We start from the raw sequence: 20,010 nt of genomic DNA, 5'->3' as shown, positions 1-20,010 counted from the left end.
CGGGGACGCCGCACCGGTGGCGGCGGCGGTGGCCGCGGGCCGCCCCCGAGTCCCCCCGAGGCCGGCCGGGCCGGCGGGGCTGGGCGCGCACGCCCTCTAGCGGGCCGCGGCGGCGCCGGGCGGCGTGACGTGGGCGCTCCCTTCAGCCGGCCTGCGGGGCAGCGCCAGTCAGTCGGGTGCAAGAGCCCCGCGCGGAGCCGGCGCGCGCTCGGCCAGCGGCGCGCCGCCGCCCGGGGGCTGGCTCGGGGCTGCGGGCGGAGAGGCGGCGAGCGGGACGCGCGCGGCCACAGCCACGGCCACGGCGGGTGCCGGCGGCTCGGGTCCGAGCAAGGGCGGCGCAGCGCCGGCACGGAGGGCGGATTTTGGCTCCGCGGGCGCGCCCTCCGCTCCCTCTCACAGCAGCGCCGGACGCCGACTGAGGCGGGCGGCAGGGGCGGAGGACCCGGCGCCTCTCCCTGGCGGCGCCGCCGCTGGAGTCCGGACTTGTGCCACCGCCGGCACTTTCGGGGTCTGCCTGTGTGTCTGGCTGTTTACGCGGCTCTTCTCCCCGCCTCGCAGCCGGGGCTCCCGCCCGCCCTTCGCCCTCGCGCGCCCACCGCCGCCGCCGGCGAGCGGCCCGGCGCGCACGCCGCGACATGAGGAGACTTGGGACTTGCCTGGCCACTTTGGCCGGACTTTTGCTAACTGCGGCAGGGGAGGCGTTTTCAGGTAAGCGGGGCCACTGCTGCCATGGCCGGGGGCGCGCGGGCCGGAGCGGGGGCCCGGACGCCGGCAGCCTCTCGGGTGCGAGAGCCGAGGGCGGGTGGCGGGGGGCACTGCGCCCGCCGTGTAGCTGGCGCCGGGCACCCAGCCTGATCCCCTGAGCCGGGACCCGCATCTCGGCGCCGGCCCTCCGCGGCCTGGGCTCCTGCGCGGGGCGGCCGCCGCCACTCCGAGGCCCCGGCCGGCTCCGAGAGGAACAGCAGAAAACTTTGCCTGAAGTTCGGAGCTGCAGCCGCCGGCCGCCGGGCGTGGGCGCTGCGCTGTCCTTCCGACCCCTAGCCGCGGCCGGGCCGGGTCGCCGGTGCCCGCTGCGCCCGCGGCGATCTCCCCGGCCCGGCCGCAGCTCCGGCGGCGGCTGCGATCGCCCGGCACCCTGCCCTTCCTGCCGCCGCCCCCAGCCCGTTGCGGTCGGTGACCTGGCTCCCGAGAGCAGAAGGGAGCGCTCCTTCTCCGTCCTAGCGGGGGAAGCCGGCGCCCCAGAGGGAGGGCCCGGGCCCCCAGGCCCCAGGCGCCGCGGCCCTGCGCCCGCCGGGCTCCCCCTCCCCGCCCTCGGCCCCCAGCGGAGCGCCGCGGCCGGGGGCAGCTCGTTCGCGCAGCCCCGCCGCCCGGGGTCCCAGGTGGGCAGCAAGGGGACTGGCAGTGTGCGTGCGAGTGTGCATGAGTGTGCGTGTGTGCCTGCCTGCGCGCGGGCGTCCCGAGTCCGGGGGAGCTCCTGGTGGAGAGGACCTGGGAACGGAGTCCAGGGTCAGGCGAGGGGCCGAGCCCCACACGGAGTTACAGCGATGACCTCTGGATCGCCGTCGGCTTCTGGAGCGCGCACGTGCATGGACAGCTAACGTCGCACATTTGCACACTTTCTTTCTTGTGTGTATTAGTTTTCATGAAGGTCTACATGCAGTGGTGGCGCTGGGCTTTTTGTTTTTCTTTTAATAAAAAGCTTGCTATTTGGCTTTAAATTTGGGTTGTAAAATAGATTTCTTTGTTTATTCGGGAGGGATGAGTAAGTTGGACTTTTTCTTTTTAATTTGATGAAGGAGACTTTCACCAACAGTAAAACGCGTGTTTTAGACCGTGTAGACGTTTGGCTCTCTGGCTCGTGGAAACATAGCTTTTTACTTCTTGGAGTCCAGGGTACACACAGGCACAGAAGGCTGTGTCTCCTGTGTTACGGAGCTGCAGGACCCTGGACCACAGTTGGCCACAGAGATGAAGTTGAATTTGTAGTTGGCTGATTGCTCTGTGCTGTAAAACCCCACCCGTCAACTTTGATAGAGAAAAACCCTTTTCCTAAGTTTGATATTTCCTTAACTTCTGGTAATTGCGTGTGCACCAGAGGACTTAACAAAATGATGCGCTGCTCTCTGATAGAAAGTTGATGCAGATTTGGGCCTGAGTTCTTTCCTATTAGTGAATTATGGGGCAGACTGGCCAGTTTTAGAGCCAGGTGACTCATTAGGATGAGAAGCCAAATGCGAGGCCCTTGGTGATGGCTTTCTCTTTATTAAGATCCCAAACTCCCTGCCTGGGATTTGTTTAAAGTTAAGCTGTGTCAAATAGCTTTTGGATGGCTTTTTAGTTCTGTGCAAGGGGGTGGAAACGAATATTTACATAGCTTATTTAAACCATAGGCCTCTTATCATTAAAAAGGATTTCAGCTTAGTAGTAGCGACCTGTGGTCCTTGTTAAGGCTGATTTAAATTATCAGTCAAACCCAAAGAGACTTTTACTAAAAGCTAGGTTTTTTCTTTTGGGGGAAATGGATCATTCTATTTGTTTGAGTTTTCATACCATTAATTTAAGTGCTTTCTTTTTATTTGGAAATCTAGGGTTATCCTGGGATGTTAGCGGGTAAAGGGGACGTGAAGGGCAGTATCTAAGAGATTGCTTGGAAATGTGGAAATTTTAAAAAATTGATGTTGGCAAATTTTGTGCGTGTGAGGATCAGATATGGTGCAGTGCATTACATTTTTTTCTCTCCATGTTGCATTTTACAGGTGAATGCTTTAGAAAAGTCAGGTTTTTTGTATGTTGGGAAAGTTAATTATGATGGCACTGGCACTTATTTCTTTTTATGATTCTTCCAAAAATTATGATAGTTGACTGCTTTTCACCTGACGTGGAAATCAGTTTTAAGGATACAGGAGCTCGATTGTAAACTTCTTGAGGGCAAAGTCAGTTTTTTTTCTCCGTGTGTCTCCAAAAAGCACTTAGCGTAGAGTCTTAGACCTAACAGGCACTCACTATTCATTGAATAAACAATTAATGTGAATCCCGATCATTCGGAAACATTCAAATTGTATGTGAAATGACTGACACAGGAGGGTGAGAGGAGTGATTGTTAGAAGTCAGACTGGGCTTGCATCTTCCCTCCTTGAAATGGACAGTTTCCACTCAGGTTCTCTTTAGGCCACCCGGTGGACTCGGTCATGAGGTTTTATGTAATCAGTGGAGGTTTTTGGTATAACGAAGATTTATAAACAAGGTACATTGTTGTTCCCCTTCGGCAGCACTCCTCATTCTCATATGCTCTTTTGGAATGGTTTTGGAATTTATGTGATTGTCAGTTTGTCATTTCTGGAGGTAACTACGCATAATTTGGGTGCCAGACATCAGAAATAGAGTGCTAATCTTATTGGAAGAAAAAAGAAAAGAATTAGGTTTTTGGTCTATGAGGACTTTATTTACTATAAACATTCCATTTAAAAAAATCACTTTCTACTTTTATGATTTCTCATTTGTTAGGCAAAATATTGGAGGTTCACTTTCTGCCTTCTAGGCTTTTAATGATCATTAAAAATAACTTTTATAAAAAGGTATACAAGTAAGACGTGAGGAAGAAGTTTAAGTCATTTTACTTTTGCTTGAAATTCTCTTTTCCAAGTGAGAAGCCAAAGAGCTGGCAGTCTCTTTGACCCGATTTCTTTAAAGCCAAGTTGTTATTAATATATTATGTGACCAAGTGTTTAGTTTTACATTATAATGGGACTGATGTGTTAAGTTCTGCTTGGCACACTTTGGTTTGCAGAAATAGAAATACAAACAGATTTGGCCCTTTGTTTCCACTCTAGTATTTGGAACAAATTAATCCCTAACATAACCTTGTGGGACTCTTGTGGAGAAATTTATTTTTTAAAATACTCTTTTAAGGACATCTGTGGAAAAATAGCTGAAATTGGAGTAAAGTCCATAGTTTAGTTAGTAGTATTGTCCCAATGTATAGTTTCTTAGTTTTGGTAATTCTATGGTTATGTCAGATGTAAACGTTAGAGGAAGCAGGTGAGCATGTACTTGAAATCTTTGTCCTCTTTTTACAGCTTTTCTGTAAGTCTAAAATTATTTCAAAATACAAAATTTTAAAGTGCCCTTTATAAAGAGTGGGAATAGATTTGTTTAGCAGAGTGATTTATTTTTTCTTTTTCAAATATCTTGTCATGACATTTTACATTTTTGTGGTGCTTTGCCTAGATTGATAATTGATATGAAAACAATTCAAATTTAAAGAAATGAAAGAAATATGCCAAGAAATTACTGTAACATTTTTAGTGTTAGGTCTATGTAAAGAAATATTTCTTGAGAGTAATAAATTGTTCTGATCTGGAAAATTACAGGTTTTAGTCTCTCATGTTTTACAAGGCCTATTTTACAGGTTTGCAGAAGAGAATTTCCTTACATACAGTGATATATGGATAAGTATGTATATGACCTGAGGAAATCTAAATGAACTTTCTTTAATGAGCAAGTAATCTGAATTATGTCTTCAGATTATATAAGCCCTATATGAATAAAGCATAGTCTTTCATTTTGGGATATGTAGGTTTTAGAATTTAAGTATTTTTGTGATAATTCTATAAAAAATAGGTGGCTTTATTTGCATTTTAGTAGTTCCATAACAATTGTAATCCATTCTAGGAATTCATAGTCTGTATATATCTTTTGGTAGAGAAACTATGTTTTGGATTAAGTATTGTTTCCTTTCAGTTTTTGTTTTAGATTTTCTTAAGTTTTCTGGAATGAGTGTGTATTATCTAAATATCCTAAGACATAGTGTTCAGTCAGGGGTCAGGCATTTTAATAAGTAGTTACATACTTTTTCAACAGTATAACATCTTTCTTAAGGGTATTGTCCACCGTGTTTTTTAAGATTCCTCTCTTTGAAAACCGACTTTCCTACAAACTTCCTTGCAGTTTGATATGTTAAGTGTGCTTATAGCTTTATGACTACAACATATTAATAACCTTCTTTGTAAGTGAGAGGAGGTTTAATTACTAATGTTTTTCTGACTCACTAATGAAACATTTTAAAAAGCTACAAAATAATGTAAACCTCCCATCATCAGAGGATACAGCTTCTCAGGTTCCTAAAATACTGCCGTGGTTTTCAGTTTAGTCATCAGAGAGCCTGAGTTTACACTGTAGCTCCAAAAACTCAGTAGAGAAAAATAAGCAAGGCTGGTATTGGGTGGGGAGCAGGAAAGCTTTAGTCATCAACCTTGGTAGTCTGTAGTCCCCCCACTTTTGGGGCGAGGGCGGGGAGCTGCTGGCAAGGCCAGGGCGTAATTAAGGGGTGGGAGTGTGTGAGAGAAAATAAAAAGAAAACAAGGATGACAAGAAAAGGGTTGTGTGCTCAGGCATAAACACCCTAAGTTCTGGAGATCCTGGCTGTGGAGGGTTGCTGCCCTTATACTCCCTTTGCTGTTGAGGGTGAAACATATGGAAAGTTAAGGGAGGATAATCAAGAGGGATAGACGTGCATGTAGATCATGCCGACATCCTGCCCCTCAGCGGCTTCAGGGGCCTTGGGAGGGCCTGTGGGTATTGAGCCTGCATTGATGGCCACCTGTGTTAAAACCCGGGCTTCTCAAAACTTTAGTGTACCCAGGGATCACCTGGAGCAGGCCTTCCCATGTTGATTGTTGGGGTCAAGCCGTGGTGATTCTGAAGTGGAAGATCCATGGAGGGTCCCACAGCATCCCTGGGTGAGCCTGGTTTGTGGCCACAGTTTGAGAAACATTCTAAAAGAGTAGTTCTTGAGGTGTTGTCCTTGGACCAGCAGTATCAGCATCGCTTGGGAACTTGTTAAACACACAGACTCTTGGCCCTGCCCAGACCTACTGAATCAGCAAGCCTGGGGGGAGGGCGCAGGCTGTATTGGAACAAGCCCTCCAGGGGATTCTGGTGCTTGATAAAGTGTGAGAACTACTGTTCCAAACCACATGATCAGCCTCTCTTGACAAGAGCTGAAGGAGAACTAGGGGTAAAATATAATTCATATTCATGCACTTATTAGCCTCCTGATGACCACGGCCAAGATTATGAACAGGCTGGTGTGATTGTGGGATGACTCTCAGCCTGTTAGCTGAAACTGCTAGCGTGACATTTCAAATAATAGTCTTATCTGGGGAAGATATTAGATCCAGCCAGTTGTAAAGCTTAAATGAGAAAAGTTTTCTGTAATTTTAGGTACCAAAACATAAAGTTTTAATTAAATTTTGCAGTAATGATTGGCCGTTAGAAATTTCTCTGGGTTGATATTGTGTATAGAAGATATTTGTTGGTTGTTGTGATAAGCACATGTCCCAATGTGCCTATTCAAATAATGCCTTTAATTCAAGTAAATATTTATCGAGCACTTACTGTTCGTAAGGCCCCTTTCTGGGAGGGGGCGCTGGGGTGGTAATGGACAAAGAAAGATGTAGTTACCATACTTTGAAAAGTTGTCCATTTATTAGAAGTTTCAAAATCCACTGAAATAAAAAGAAAGAAGGATTTTCTTAGGAGAGAACTGGAAATTGATGTACGTAAAATTTGGAATTTTAATGTGGAAATTGTGAACCTTTGCCTTGGAGATAAACTCACCCTCCCGATAGAAAATCAAAGTTTTTCATTATGTATCTCTTTAAAGTACTAACAGTGTATATCCTAAACAGAGCCTTGTTTTTCTTTTATGGGCAAAAGACAGTCATTGCATCTCCATCACTTAAACCTCGAGGTAAATAAAAGTGATTGTGATGTCATTTAACAAATTTATCTTAAAAATGTTACCAGACTGAATTCAGAGACTGTCGCAGAGTGCTTTTCCAAGGCAGGCTAGCCACCTGCTTCCTGTTCCTCTTGCTGTGACATGCAGCTGATCGCTAGGTGTAGCTGCATCCCTGAGCCCACCTGCCTGGGGCGGGAAAGGCCCAGCCTTACCCACGGAAGGCTTCCGGGACTCATCCACTTCCCGCTGAAGGAGGGCGCCTGTGTGCGGGTCCCTAACTCTGTATTGTAACGTTACATTCTGTAGTGGAAGTTCTTGTTCCACTAGTCGTAGTTGTAATTTAGTTTGTTGTAGTTCAGCACTGACCCCAAGACAACTTTAAACGCCTCTGTTATTATCTTTCTCATTTTTTCTTTGTTCTTTTTGCTGTATCAAAACATAAACTGCTATTCTATATATAGCAGTGGAATTGGAAGAAGTTGTATTTCTGCCAATGAAGTAAGAGTTCATATTAACCATTGGGGCCCTCTCGATGAGGCCTTTTAGTAGACCAGAAAAGGCAGTGCGTGAACGGCCATTTGTAGGTGTGTAACATCCACCTGAAGTGGCTTGTGTACTGCACTTACATTTGCAAGAGATTACTTCTGCAGTCTTGTCAGTTTAGGTTTATAATACAGGAAGTCGTTAAAATTTGCATGGAAATCTGATTCAGTCAATTTTCCTGCTTAAAACTTTGAAGACTGATGACTCATTAAAAAATGAAGCACAAATGTTGCGCCCTGAATTGAAAGCAAGAGAAGGGTGGAGGATCCAAGAGAAGGCTGTGCGGCTTACCTTCGAACTGGGGCTGATAGGGAAGGAGAGGACCTTGTGGGTGAAAGAGCGATGACTGTGGGCCGTGCAAGAGAGAAAGAGTAAGAGTTGTCAAAGACTGGTCCAGAAGGATACAGTTCTAGAACCTCCTTTCGAAAAAAAAGCCACCATTTAACAGAAAGATTTTAAATAAATCATACTTTTAAATAAAGTATGGCAGCCTAAGCAGAAGTGAAGCATTGAGTTTTCATGGGCTGCAAAGCATAAAAGCTTATAGAGCATCAGTTTGTTTTCATATGGGTGAATATTTATTTTAATCTCTCTTTCCTATTCAGTATGCAAAAAGCAGATTAATCGCATCCAATGAAAAGAATATGTTTTAGTCCAGGTTACTGTGGAAGCCAGAGGCCCCATTGCTTCTCCTGCTTCCAGAGGTGGAATCAGAACAGACTCGAAGGTGGGCTTCTGACAGTCTAGGAAAGGACATTGGACCACACCATTTTATAGTCCATTTTTGATGGATCCTATTTGATCTCTCTTCTCAGTTGGTATAGTTTGAGGTACTTTAAATCATGTCACAGCCACGTGCTTAAAATTGACTCACTGTCGTATTCTCTCTAGATAGAAAAGTGGTCTAAGACATTCCTGTTAAAATAAATACTGATGATGTATAAAATCAAATAACTGAATAGTGTTTACCATGTAGTAATCACTTAATAAATATTTGTTGAATGAATGAACAAATGATTGAAAGATGTTCCCTTACAGAAAAAAAATCAGATTATTTTTGCTTATTGCTGAACTTTTTTTTCTTCTTTCCATCAAGTTGGACTCTTTTGAGCATTTGTAATAACCTTAACGATAGGCCCAGATTGTGGGTTTTGTGCTTGGTACCCTTAGCAATTTGTAGGCGTGTAGATATTCAGTTGCTAAATTTAAAGGAAAAAGTGTTACCTTTTGTTTGCTAAATATGTAAAAGTAAGCCTGTAATTTTATCATGTATAATAAAAATTTACAAATCAGTTATTGCCATAAAGTAGAATTTTGATGTAATACTGATCACTAAAGAAAAAATTCCCCATGTGGTAGATTTATCATGCCTCAACTCTAGGGGATTTGATTTTAGTTGCTGGTATCTTAAAAGAAGCGTGGACTCCCTAGTAAGCAGGTTCCCTGACAGGGAGTAACATATAGTATCTCTGCAGTTTTTATTTCTGACGTGGAATGCGATTAGGTGTACCCATACAGAGCTCAGACTCCATCCTGTTAACATCTGGCTCATCTTCAGTGTAGCTGGCGTGCTCTCGGTCCTTTTCGTTTGGTGTGGTATACTCTCAAAAGATGAAACTTGATAAAAAAGAGGCTACTCTGACAACAGTCTTGTAAACTGTGTTCTCCACTTGCTTGGCTTTTGAAATCCTGACTGCTGTGGTGTAAAATCTCCACAGTTGTCATCCATTGGCATTATGTCGTGTATGTATGTCATGGGGGTTCTTGCCCTAGTTACCATCTTCATCCCGTTTGGGTGGCTTTTTAGAGTCCCTCCCCTCTGTGCGGCACTGCTCAGTGGGCGGGGAGTCCTGGGGGAAGCTCTTGGAGAGTCCTGTGTTACTGACCCTTGGCAGGTTTGGAGTGGGGGACCTGCCCAGTCACAGAGGGACTTGAACAAGTGGAGTGTGTTAAAGCCCTGACGTCAGCTGTGGGGTGCCCAGGGCATGGGAAGAGGGCAGAGGCCCCAGGCAGGTCAGGTACACTTGAGTCTGAATTCTGTTTTTACCACTGAACCGCCGTGAGAGAGGGCAGAGCCCCCGGCAGGTCAGGTACGCTTGAGTCTGAATTCTCTTTTTACCACTGAGCAGCTGTGTGGCCTTGGGATGTTAATTTTTCTGAGCCTCAGTTTTCTTTTCTTGAAAAATACCTTGCAGGATTAGGAGGCCTCTTGAGGTGACAAGGCTGCTTCTGTTCAGTTGTGAGGAAAAGAGGGGATCGGTCTGTTCTGCCATCATCCATGTCCATTGTAGGTTTAACCATATGAATTTGCTGTTTTTGTGAGTCAGAAAGAGTTGCATATTGGCAGTTTCATACGGTTCAAACCAGTAAGTCCCCTTTCTGGGTCCAAGGCCTTGATAGTTGTGCCTGGAGATTGTATAGGTGGTATGTATGTAGATGCTGTTATACACATATATATGTTATAAATATATGGCCAATATTATGTTTTAAAAGAACCCCCTCCCCCGAAAATGCAAAATGATCACCTCAGAATTGACCATGAGAATTGGCCATTGGCCGTGAGAAGCCAGCGCTACTCATTGCCGTGGAAGGTAGTGTTAGACACCTGTGTTGGAGTCACCTGTGGCTCTTGTGAAAAAAGTAGATTCCTCGCCCCGTAGACCTCCTGAGTCAGAATCTCTGGATTAGGGCCGCAGAAACTGGTAAAGAAACACTTCAGATGATCTTGATGCTAATTCAAGTTGAAAGATCACTGGTAAAAACTTAGCAATGACTCGGAGACCCTGCCTTTTGGAGAATTTATCACATCTTCTTTGACTGTGTTAAGAAAGCATCTGAGGATCATTACATGAATTTTTACATATCAAACTATAATTGACTAGAGAGTATTTCTTTTATGAAGCAGAGACTTTCTGGTGTCAGAAGAGAAAATGAATTGTGAAACAAGGTATTTTATAGAAGCTTATCTGCTTCATATCCATCTTCCAAGTTGGTGGCCTCTAGTACATGTGATATCAATCTGGAATTTTTAGGATATTATAGTGAAAGAATAAAGACATTTCAGAGTAATCTGAACACAGATGATTTTAGATCTTTATGTTTGTAGATATAAGCCCACATTTTTAGATGACTCATTCAGAGAAGATCATGAGACAAGATGATATTGGGAAGATTATTTTCCAGCACTTATTCCTTTGTCTCATGTTCGCTAAAACATATGGACACTGTAGAATTACTGGTCTCAGGGGCCCCATAAGCATGGGCCAGAATCTTGGCATTTTGGTGGTTGTAGTTCCTAAAATACTCACGAACCTCAAAATGGGCATACCAGTCTGTTAAAGCACTTGAAATTTCTACTAGCTCATCATTTTGACCAAGGAAGAAAGGTGCTTATTGAAATGTCGTCTCTGGGAGAGGTGGCTCATTAAGTCATCTTAAATATGACATCCCCAACTAGCTGTCACCTTGATAAGTTGACGTCTTAGATGTCAGATTTCTCACTTGTAAAATGAAGACATGTGATGCAAGTATCTATAAGGTCTCTCCAGTCACTTAAAGAGTATGAGGATTGTCATCTTAGTTCAGATTAGTTTGTCAAATAGCATGGTGTAAGAGAATGAGATGTGGATCAATGGGTCGTTTTGGATAGATGATGGGAGAGATGTCTAGAACATTGGGTCCAGTCTGCCTGATACAGCATGAAGTTGCTTGTTAAAATGGAGTCAATTTGAAGGGATGTCTGAAAGATTTTAGATGCTTCCTACATTTGCCGTAGGCTGCCTTTGCCAGGATAGGCACAAATGAAGCTCACTCTTTTCCTCTCCACTTGAGAATGTAACTACACATACATATGTGCCATTCACACGCGGCCATTAACAGGTGCCACCAGAGGCTCTGCAGCAACTAGACTGTTTAGGTGTGATTTTCTACTTAAATATTGGCAACAGAGGTAAGCCTTATTTCAGGCCCTTAGAATTGATAGTAATAAGTGATAACCATATTCACCATAACCATAACTCACTGGAGCACTAATTATGTGCTAGGTTGTGTGCTGAGAGAGTATGATATTGTCAAACCTATTGCTGACCAGGAGCTACTTAAAGCTTGGCTGAGAGAATTGATGGAAGCTTTGGCAGGTAAAGCTGCCTCCGTTCCTAGCATAGTCCAGCCATCTGAGCATGGGGTATGTGTACCATGTTAGATCTCCCAGCCCCAGGCGCACAGGTGCAGTTGCCTTGTCCTGATTTGCACTTTGATTTGATGCCATACACCTCTGTGGAGGTGCGCCTAAGCAAAAGCAGTTCAGTGGAGTATTGTGTCTGGTACAGAGATGCTGAATGAGGTCTTATTACACGATGTAGAATTTTTATACTGATCCTCTGGGGAGATTTCTTTCCAGGTCTTAGTTCCAGGAAAAGGTGATTCTTCTGTGCAGCTAGTTTCTTCTTGTGGACATAGCAAATTGTATAACCCATCAAGTTTTCCTCTTTATGTTGGCTGATAGAAAGCCAGATTCAAATGTGTGTTTTGTAGTAGTTAGAACTTTTCCAACCAGAAGAACTCAGTCAAAGCTGGCCTTCATCAAACAGGGAATTGGTTGGCTCTTATGACAGAGAAGGCTGTGGATGGGCACGGCTGGTCCGGGGGCTCAATGCAGTCATGGAGTTCTGACTCTTCTCTAAGCATCTTTCCTCTCTGTGTGTGATGTTTCTGAGGGGTTACAAGCTGAATCCTCCAGCTCCAAGCCCGGTGAAAAGAGAGATTCTCTCCCCCAGTGGTACAAACCACTCCTGCTGTTGGGCTCATTGAGTGGCTCATGTCACCTGCTTCCTCTTTGACCTCATGCTCTGCTTGACCCACCCACTGGACGAGGCATGTGGTCATCCCACATGAACCACATGGAATAAGAGTGGGGAAGTGGAGGTTTCTCCATGGAAAGATGGATACTGTTACCTGTTGAAGAGAGTGGATGCTGGCTGGGCAAAAAGCAACAAAACGCCCAGAGCCACCATCTTTGCAGGAGGACCTCATTTCTGGTTCCTTTTCCTGGCCTGATTCTTAGTCTTCTCTTCACTTTTCTCAACTCATTCTAATTTATCTTGCAGCATTTTATGTATCATTATAAATGCATTAAATCTTTTGGAACTAGGTGGTGGTTGCAGAAAATAAATGAGTTCCAAACCTTAACATCTGAGTTAGTGTTCTGGATACAACTTTAGTGTGTGCGCACTTCCGTTACTTCCTAGGACACCATGGAACACATTCGTAACTCACTAAAAGTGAAGAACACTGGAGTGGGAAGATGGTAGGGAGGTTATTATGGCCTAGTTCACTAGTTCTCTACTTTATTTTTTAAAGCATCAAAATCTTTTGGTTAAGCAAAATTTTATGTGGGCGGATTAAAAAAGTGACTCTACAAATTGGGAAACAAGGTATAATGGTTAGCTATTGCTGTGTAACAAACCACCCCCAAACTTGATGGCTTAAAACAACAAGCATTTACTATTTTTTATGTTCCATAGGACGTCTGCTTGTCTAAACTATACTTTATGTACGTGTCTCTACTCAGCTGAGCTTGGCTGGGCTCTCTTGATATTTTGGGGTTAGCTCGATGCAAGTTGGTCTAGGATGGCCTTGGCTGGGACAACTGCACTCTCCTCCATGTGGTCCTTCATTCTCTAGCAGGAAGATTTTCCAAAGAAAGAGCAGAAGTGTGCTGGGCCCTCTTGGCTCATGCTTGGGAAGGGCACATTGTCACTTTCACCTTATTCTTCTGGTCAAAGCCAGTCAAAGGCCAGGCTAGAATCAAAGGTAGAAAAAACAGATCTCACCCCTTGGTGTGTGGGGCTGTGGGACCACATTGTAAAGAGTATGGCTACAAGGAGAGGTAGAGAATTGGTGCCACGCAGGGGTCTGCCAGGACCCAGCACCTGTGCTCTGAGACGCCTCTGCTTTGCAGAACACTGTTGGGACATCACTGGCAGCATGAGAAAAAGGAATTTAGGTTTAAAAGACCTGCATTCAAGGGCCCACCCTGCCGCTTACTGTCCTCTGAGAGGGAAGCTGTTTAACCTGAGTGAATTCAGTTCCTCATCTGTAAATAGGGTTATTCAGTGGCATTCTGATTCATAGATTTACTTCAGAGATCAAATATGATAGTCGACTGTATAAAAAGAGACTTATACAAACTATCATGTCTCTGGGTGTATTCTGAAGGTGATTGTGGACTGATTAAACCTGAGTTCTCATCCTGGCTGTGTCATTTATCAGCTGTGAAAGTCACGTTGCCTCTCTGAGGCCAGTGTCTTCATCTGTAAAGAGGGGATGATGTCTCCCTCCTTTGTCATCCTATGGAAAACCCGGTGCCGGGTCTGTAAGAGCTGCTGTTGTTGCTGGTAGAGCCCTATGACCATGGAGTAACCTTGAGTCATTGCCTTGTGTGTTCCATTTATGTCTGAAAACCCCAAAGGGTATGGTTCACTCAGCCTCAGGTTTTCTTCCTTTTGTAATTCAGTTCATAAACTTGCCGCTATTTCCTCTGGCTTCCCAGGGGCAAGGGAAGAGGAGAAAGGAATATTGCGTGCCACCTGGGTGTTGATTCCTTTACATGTTGTTTACTACCAAAGCAATCCTATACGGAGAATGTGGTGGCACTGTCATTTTATGGTTTATAGGACTGAGGCCCTACACATTTCAGGATGTCACACAGACAGTGGGTACAGCTCTTTGTGGACCCCAAACGGCTCCATTCCTCCAGTGCTTCTTGGGCCCAAAGCCTCTGTTCCTCTCCCTGCCTCTTGGGCCCAAAGCACATGTCATAATTTTTAAGTGTGCTTAAGTATTTGGTACAGTTTCTTATTCTGATGTTAAAAACAATTGTAAAGTTGGCATAGCCCAGCAGTGCACTGTCGCTACTGCTATTTTGCTGCCCTCTGCAATAGTAAATTAGAAGAAGTTCTTAGCTTCTGAGTAACTTGGATGAAATTAATTGATTAGACATTGTCCATATTTTTAATGAACAGAGGGGGGCAGAATGTTGTCTTCTCCGTGGTTTCAAATCCTCTAGATAGAATGTGTTTTTGTAATTTCTTGTGTTTAGCATCTGGATATCTGATTGAGGTGAAAAGGGAAAGATCCTTTGTAAGTCTCTTGTGTGTGTGCGTCAGTGGTCTTGGGCAAATGCCACCAATGTCAGTGATAATTTGTTTGAAGACCTGCCACTCCAGGTCGAAGTGGTCAGGCCTTTGGAGTTTGATGTTAATCACCTTCTTTGGAGCAAATTGCATTTTCTTTTGAGGTTGGACAAAGGCACAGAAAACATGTAGATCCGTATTTGAAGGACTTAGAATCCAATGAGTCGGGGCTAATTGTAGTCACCACGGGAAAGAAGTATTTGGTATAGAATAGTCTACAGTGGTTATGTACTTTGCTTATTTAAATCACTTTTTTTGCAACATCATTGGGGGAAAATAAGCAAAATAACTGTGCATTATTAAAAGTAGAGTAAGTGAATATTAAGAGAATTAGCATTTTTCAGAGTGATTTTTTTAAAATTATGGATTTAGATTTTTTTGTGAAAGTCATTTATGAAATGATGATCATTGTCAACAGATGCAAATATATACATAAGTACTTATTTTTGAAAGATTCCTGAGCAGCTGGAGGTCAGATGAGATGGTTTGTTCATTGTCAAGGAAGAGGGAGGTCCCGGGACTGACCTTAGGTTCTGATGTTTGGTTCTGCTTCCGTCTGGCATGCTTGGGGTCAGCTCTTCTAATTGTGACTTAAGTCCCAGAAGAATAAAATGGATATTATAATAACTGCTTCGAGTGCCTAAAGAGATATGAGGATCAGATGAAATAATTTTAAAAATTGCTTTCTCAGCTAAAAAGTCCTCGCCACGGGTGAGCCACCTTTGCTGTTGCGCCCCTTGGTTTGCTGTTTCTTAGGATTTCAGCTGGAGTCAAGACATTCTGTGGAGCTACCCTGTGCTCCTCGTTCTGCCCCTGCGACCCTTCTCCTAGCCTACTTTTACTGAAAATAAAAAAGCTCCAGCCACCAGGTGGTGGTTCTCTGTCTCTTTGTAAATGGGAAATTTAAGTAGCATTTTTTTTTTCCTTTTGGGATGCTTTCTGAATGCGTATTGTTTATTCTATTCTGGACCACCGCTTGTACCCCAAGATTATTCCTTCCTGCCTCAGTTCTAGAGACTAAAACTGAATACAGGAGTGAGAACTCCTCAGTGATTGGAAAAAATAGTTGTTTGCAAGGCGTATTCTTTTCTGAAAATAAATAATCATCGAGGACTGAGAGTGAAATGAGGCAAGATGAAGTCCTGCCATAGGAAGAGGCCACACCTTCTGCTGGAGAGGACTGCTTGGTGAACTCTGTGTTGAGGGCCTGGGGCCTCGCTGTGCTGGGTGCTGAGGATGTAAGGATGTCCAAGAAGATGGTTGGCTCACAGGAGCCTGCAGAAGAACTTGAGGGGCACATGGGTTGAGCTGAGGGCTGGCCCAGCAAAAGTGCTGGAAGCTGAGTCTGTGGGAAGGACGCCTTTTGAGGGGAGGCTCTCCAGGGGTCAGCATGCAGGCCCTTGCAGGGCGGGCTGTGGGGTTGCAGGGTGCCAATGCAAAGTGGGCACTGTTCAGAGGAAAGGGAGACAAGAGACCTCTAAATATTGGCTTTAAATGGTCTTTTTTTCCCCTCTTAAAATGGGATGCCTCCTAAGCAAGTGAGTTGGTGAAGGTAGTGGCCATCTACTTAGAGTAGATGCAGAGGGAGAACAAACGTGTCATAGTTTTTTTTTTTAATTAGAAGATTATGTTGTTGGAGACTTGGTGTCTTTCCCTTCTGTATCCATGCGGTAGATGGTAGTTGCTACTGTATTTAAGGATGACTTTGTGAGGGATGGGATTTAGGCCAGAAGTTAGAAAAGTGTGAGGTGTTAGGGAAGGTTCAGGAATCAGAAACGTAGCTTCTTTTATCCCTGTGCTTGATATCACATTCCAAGGCTTTCTCTTTTTCTTTTCCTTTTTCCCCTCCTTCATCTGCATCTCCTGTAATAGATGGATTTTAAATGAAAGTGGCGAACTACACAAGTATCTATATCCCACTGACCATCATCCTCTTACTGTGGTGGAATAGCCAGTGGACGGGCTACTAGCCATCCTGTTTGTCCTCTGAAGGGTGTAGTCAAGACAGTGAGTGTTGATGTGAACAGAGAGAAGTGGTAGATCAAAGCGTAAGCACCATGTCTGCATCAGGCACCTGGCTGGTGGGCTGGTGCTCTATTTACCATATTTCTAATCAGCACAGCAGGACTTAAGGGTAGAAGTACTTATAACGTAACAAAAGGACAACTAATGCTTGTTGGATACTTAAAATGTTGGGCATTATTTTAAGTGCTTTTTTAAGTGTATTACCTGATTTAATACTGATAACCACCTAAATTACCCCCAGTTTACAGGCTGGGAAATGAGCTCAGAGTAACCAGCAAAGCGACCAAGCTCAGACAAGTTGCAAGGGCAGAGGTGAGGCTTGAATTTGATCAGCCTGTATCTGAAGCCGCTAAGCCGCAGAGCCTGCCAGGTCTTTATATCAGATACAATTAGAATCACTCTTCACACACCAGGAACTTAACCTGCCTCTGTTTCAAGACCCTGAATCTTTTTGTGTGTGACACTTTTGATGGGTTATCTAAGAGTCCATGGAGGGTGCACGGATGCTTCGTGTGTGAAGGGCACGGGCCCCTGCATAACAAGATGAAGGAACGGAGGAGAACACCAGCTCTCAGGACACTTATTGGGCTCGTCTTTCTATTTTGGAGGATGACTCAAAACAGAGTTCAGCGGATGCGTTTATCATTCTGGAGACTGTGTTGTAACATAACCAGCAAAACTGCTAGGGTTGGGACAAAACTAGGGACAGATAGTGCTTTACGGCTCCTACTCTAGTGACATGGCTTTCCTGAGCAAGGAGCCACTGCTGCTCACTTCCAGCATCTGTGGGGCATTGCCTGTGGGTAGTCTTCTGACTTTTATGCTTGGGAATCCAACTGAAGAATTTAAAAAAATTGGACACTTCCTTGTACATTGGTAAGTTCAGATCTGAAATTTTGCATCATTTGTTTATAAGCTTGAGAAGGAGGGATTTTACGCACTATGGTAAATATTGACATTTTAAGATAAAACTTAAAAAATGTCTTTTAAAGGCATCCATCAGAAACAGACTCCAGATCCCAAAAGGATTTGATACTCTCCATTGTCCATTTAAAATTACACGAACAAGCTTTTATTTAATTGAGAGAAATTTTACCAGCATAATTTTTCTTCTTGAACTCGTATTTACATTTTATTTTCCTATAGAATCTTATTATAACATATTTAAGCTTGAAAGTCTTTTAGTGATTACTTATCAAACTTCTCTGCAACAAAAATAGGTATGAAATTGAAAATTCTATCTTTAATTTTATGGAATCATAAAGCTCTGTGTGCTAAATTTTATCTGAGTTATCACTAAAATTATTAGTATACAATCGAATCATTGCTAAAATTTACTGGAATAGTATTTCAGAAATCAACTGGAGTTTTAAAAATTAGCTCATGTATATGTTGAAAGATTTTACCTACTGCTAAACAGGGTTAAACACCAGTTGATTCTATTTCCGATTTTCACTTGTATAAATGTGTGCTGGGAAACTTGTTCTGTACATAGGTAGATAGCACAGAGGAGTTTTGTGTAGCAGTGCCACTTTGAATTCTTTCCACGTTTCTTGCCAGATGCACATTGAGGTCTAGCATCAGAAATTATTTTTAATGACCTATAGTTGACAGTTTGATTAGTTTCATTCTCAGAATTGTTCAAAGCAAAAACTTTTAAACCAACTAGTCTCTAAAGGATTTGTCATCCAGTCATGCACCTTCTAATTTGCTGGGAAGTAAACCAAGCAGGCTGAGTAAACCCAGATTCCTCAGTAACTGTTAAGTACACCTGTTATTTTTTAAGTTAAAGCCACCATGTTTAACCCAGAAATGCAGAAATATCCAGAAATGTTTTTGAAAACAGAAAGAATTTTAATACACTTTGGCCAGTGCTTGCTTTAAATATACGTATATATTATATAAATGTGTATATATAGTGTATATGTGTAGATTTTTTGGTCAAACCTTAGAGGTGAAAATTTACGCTAATCAGTGAATGAAAAGTATCTGTCATACGATCTGGTTAGCACAGCAGTCCTCATCAAAGCTGTCAGTCTAATCCCCCTTACTTTTTATCAGAAAAGGTCTAACTTAGTTTTTAATTTCAGATAAGTGTTTAATTTGTGTTTTGAGGAAAACTTGAAAAAAACAGCAAAAAGAAATGATATGATAAATTATTTAAGCAGGTTAGCCAAGTTTAAAATGATGTAAATTTAATATAATTAATTATATATTTTTAATAAGTTATAAAACCATGGCAAATCTATTCTGTTTCTTATTAATGTAATACAATGAGCACCTAAAATTATGAGGTATTATAAAGTAAGGATTGCAATTAAAAAGCATGCTGTTTTTCTGGTAAATGTGTGTTTTGAACTCTGGTGTTTGACTTCCAGGAATAATTAAATAAGAATCATGACATACTTTCAGAAATAACTGCATCAGTTTCTGAAGATATCAGGATCCAACTTTTCCTATGTATTTAATAAAAGAGAGGTATATGCTTCTCAAAATAAATTGACACAGCAGCACATTGATGTAGCATATTTTTGATAATAAGAGTTAGCAAATATTAAATATTTTATAACATGAGGGTTGACTTTCATTGAAAAAATTACTTCATAAATAAATATTTGATAAATTGGATTTTAACTGTATTACTGTATAATACACACTGAATATAAACTAAATCTCATGGATTTTTATTTGTGAATTTTTTCTGTATAATTTGAACAGTTTGGAAAGCATTGCAGTTATATAAGAATCAGTGTCAGGAACATCTACACTTTCAGTTGTTTGCAGGTTCTTTTATTTCCAGCTGTTGTCATATTTGAGTGTGAATATATATGCTTAAAAGATCATTACATTTAGGTACATTTAAAAGTAATTTTTTGTAAATTTGTATTTATGAATGTCATCTTTTTTTTTTTTTTTAATTTCACCAATTCTTTGGCTCTGAAAAAAGTTCTTTACAGTCAAGGGAAGGAAGATGTGTGGTCCTTAAATTCTGTAAGATACCTGACTTTATAACATTCCACAAGGGCTAAATATTCTATCTCTAGTACATTGTTCTACCCTTAAATGAAATATGGACATGACAGGGAAAGACATGAAGCCCTATGGGGAGTGTCTGCTGTTCGATTAATCACTAAAGAAGGCTGCTTTGAGAGCAATGGCGCACATTATTTCTTGGCTGCTGTGGAGGTTCTTACACTGAGAGGTGTGCCTTCCTTTTGTAAGGTGTGAGGTCTGTTGAGAAAGGGCAGACAGGAAAGAAGAACCTACTTGATGCTAGGATGGAAATTGGTGCCCTTTCCCCCATCAGCTCTGTGTACGTCTTAATTTTCCTGTAGCTGCAGAGGTCCCTTGCTCTGTGACTCTTTTAGGACTTTCACACCAACACCAGAAATGATGGGGCAGGGTCCTACGGCAAGGAGTCTGTAGCTTTTATCTTTCTGAATAGAGACCTTAATGTTTTTAAAAAAACAATTTTTTAGACCAGTTTTGATTCAAAATTAAGAGCAA

General features: G+C 42.9%; 1 protein-coding gene across 8 annotated transcripts in view; it reads left to right on the top strand.

Moving 5' to 3' along the window:
• Nucleotides 1-225: 225 nt before the first annotated feature.
• The window catches only part of PTPRM (protein tyrosine phosphatase receptor type M), a 779,977-nt gene continuing 760,192 nt past the window's right edge, over nucleotides 226-20,010 (top strand). For 7 of the 8 annotated variants that reach the window (XM_070513580.1, XM_044773424.2, XM_070513578.1 and 4 more), the window contains exon 1: nucleotides 240-708. In XM_070513580.1, coding sequence (XP_070369681.1) covers nucleotides 636-708 — 73 coding nt within the window. In that variant the 5' untranslated portion in view covers nucleotides 240-635. Of the gene's footprint in view, nucleotides 709-20,010 lie in introns of all 8 variants that reach the window. The other variant, XM_044773425.2, reaches the window with a different exon arrangement.

This window comes from Equus asinus, chromosome 7 (assembly GCF_041296235.1).
Source record: "Equus asinus isolate D_3611 breed Donkey chromosome 7, EquAss-T2T_v2, whole genome shotgun sequence".
Taxonomy (NCBI): Eukaryota; Metazoa; Chordata; class Mammalia; order Perissodactyla; family Equidae; genus Equus; species Equus asinus.
Note: the sequence above shows the minus strand (reverse complement) of the source record. Positions and strands in the feature narration are given on the sequence as shown.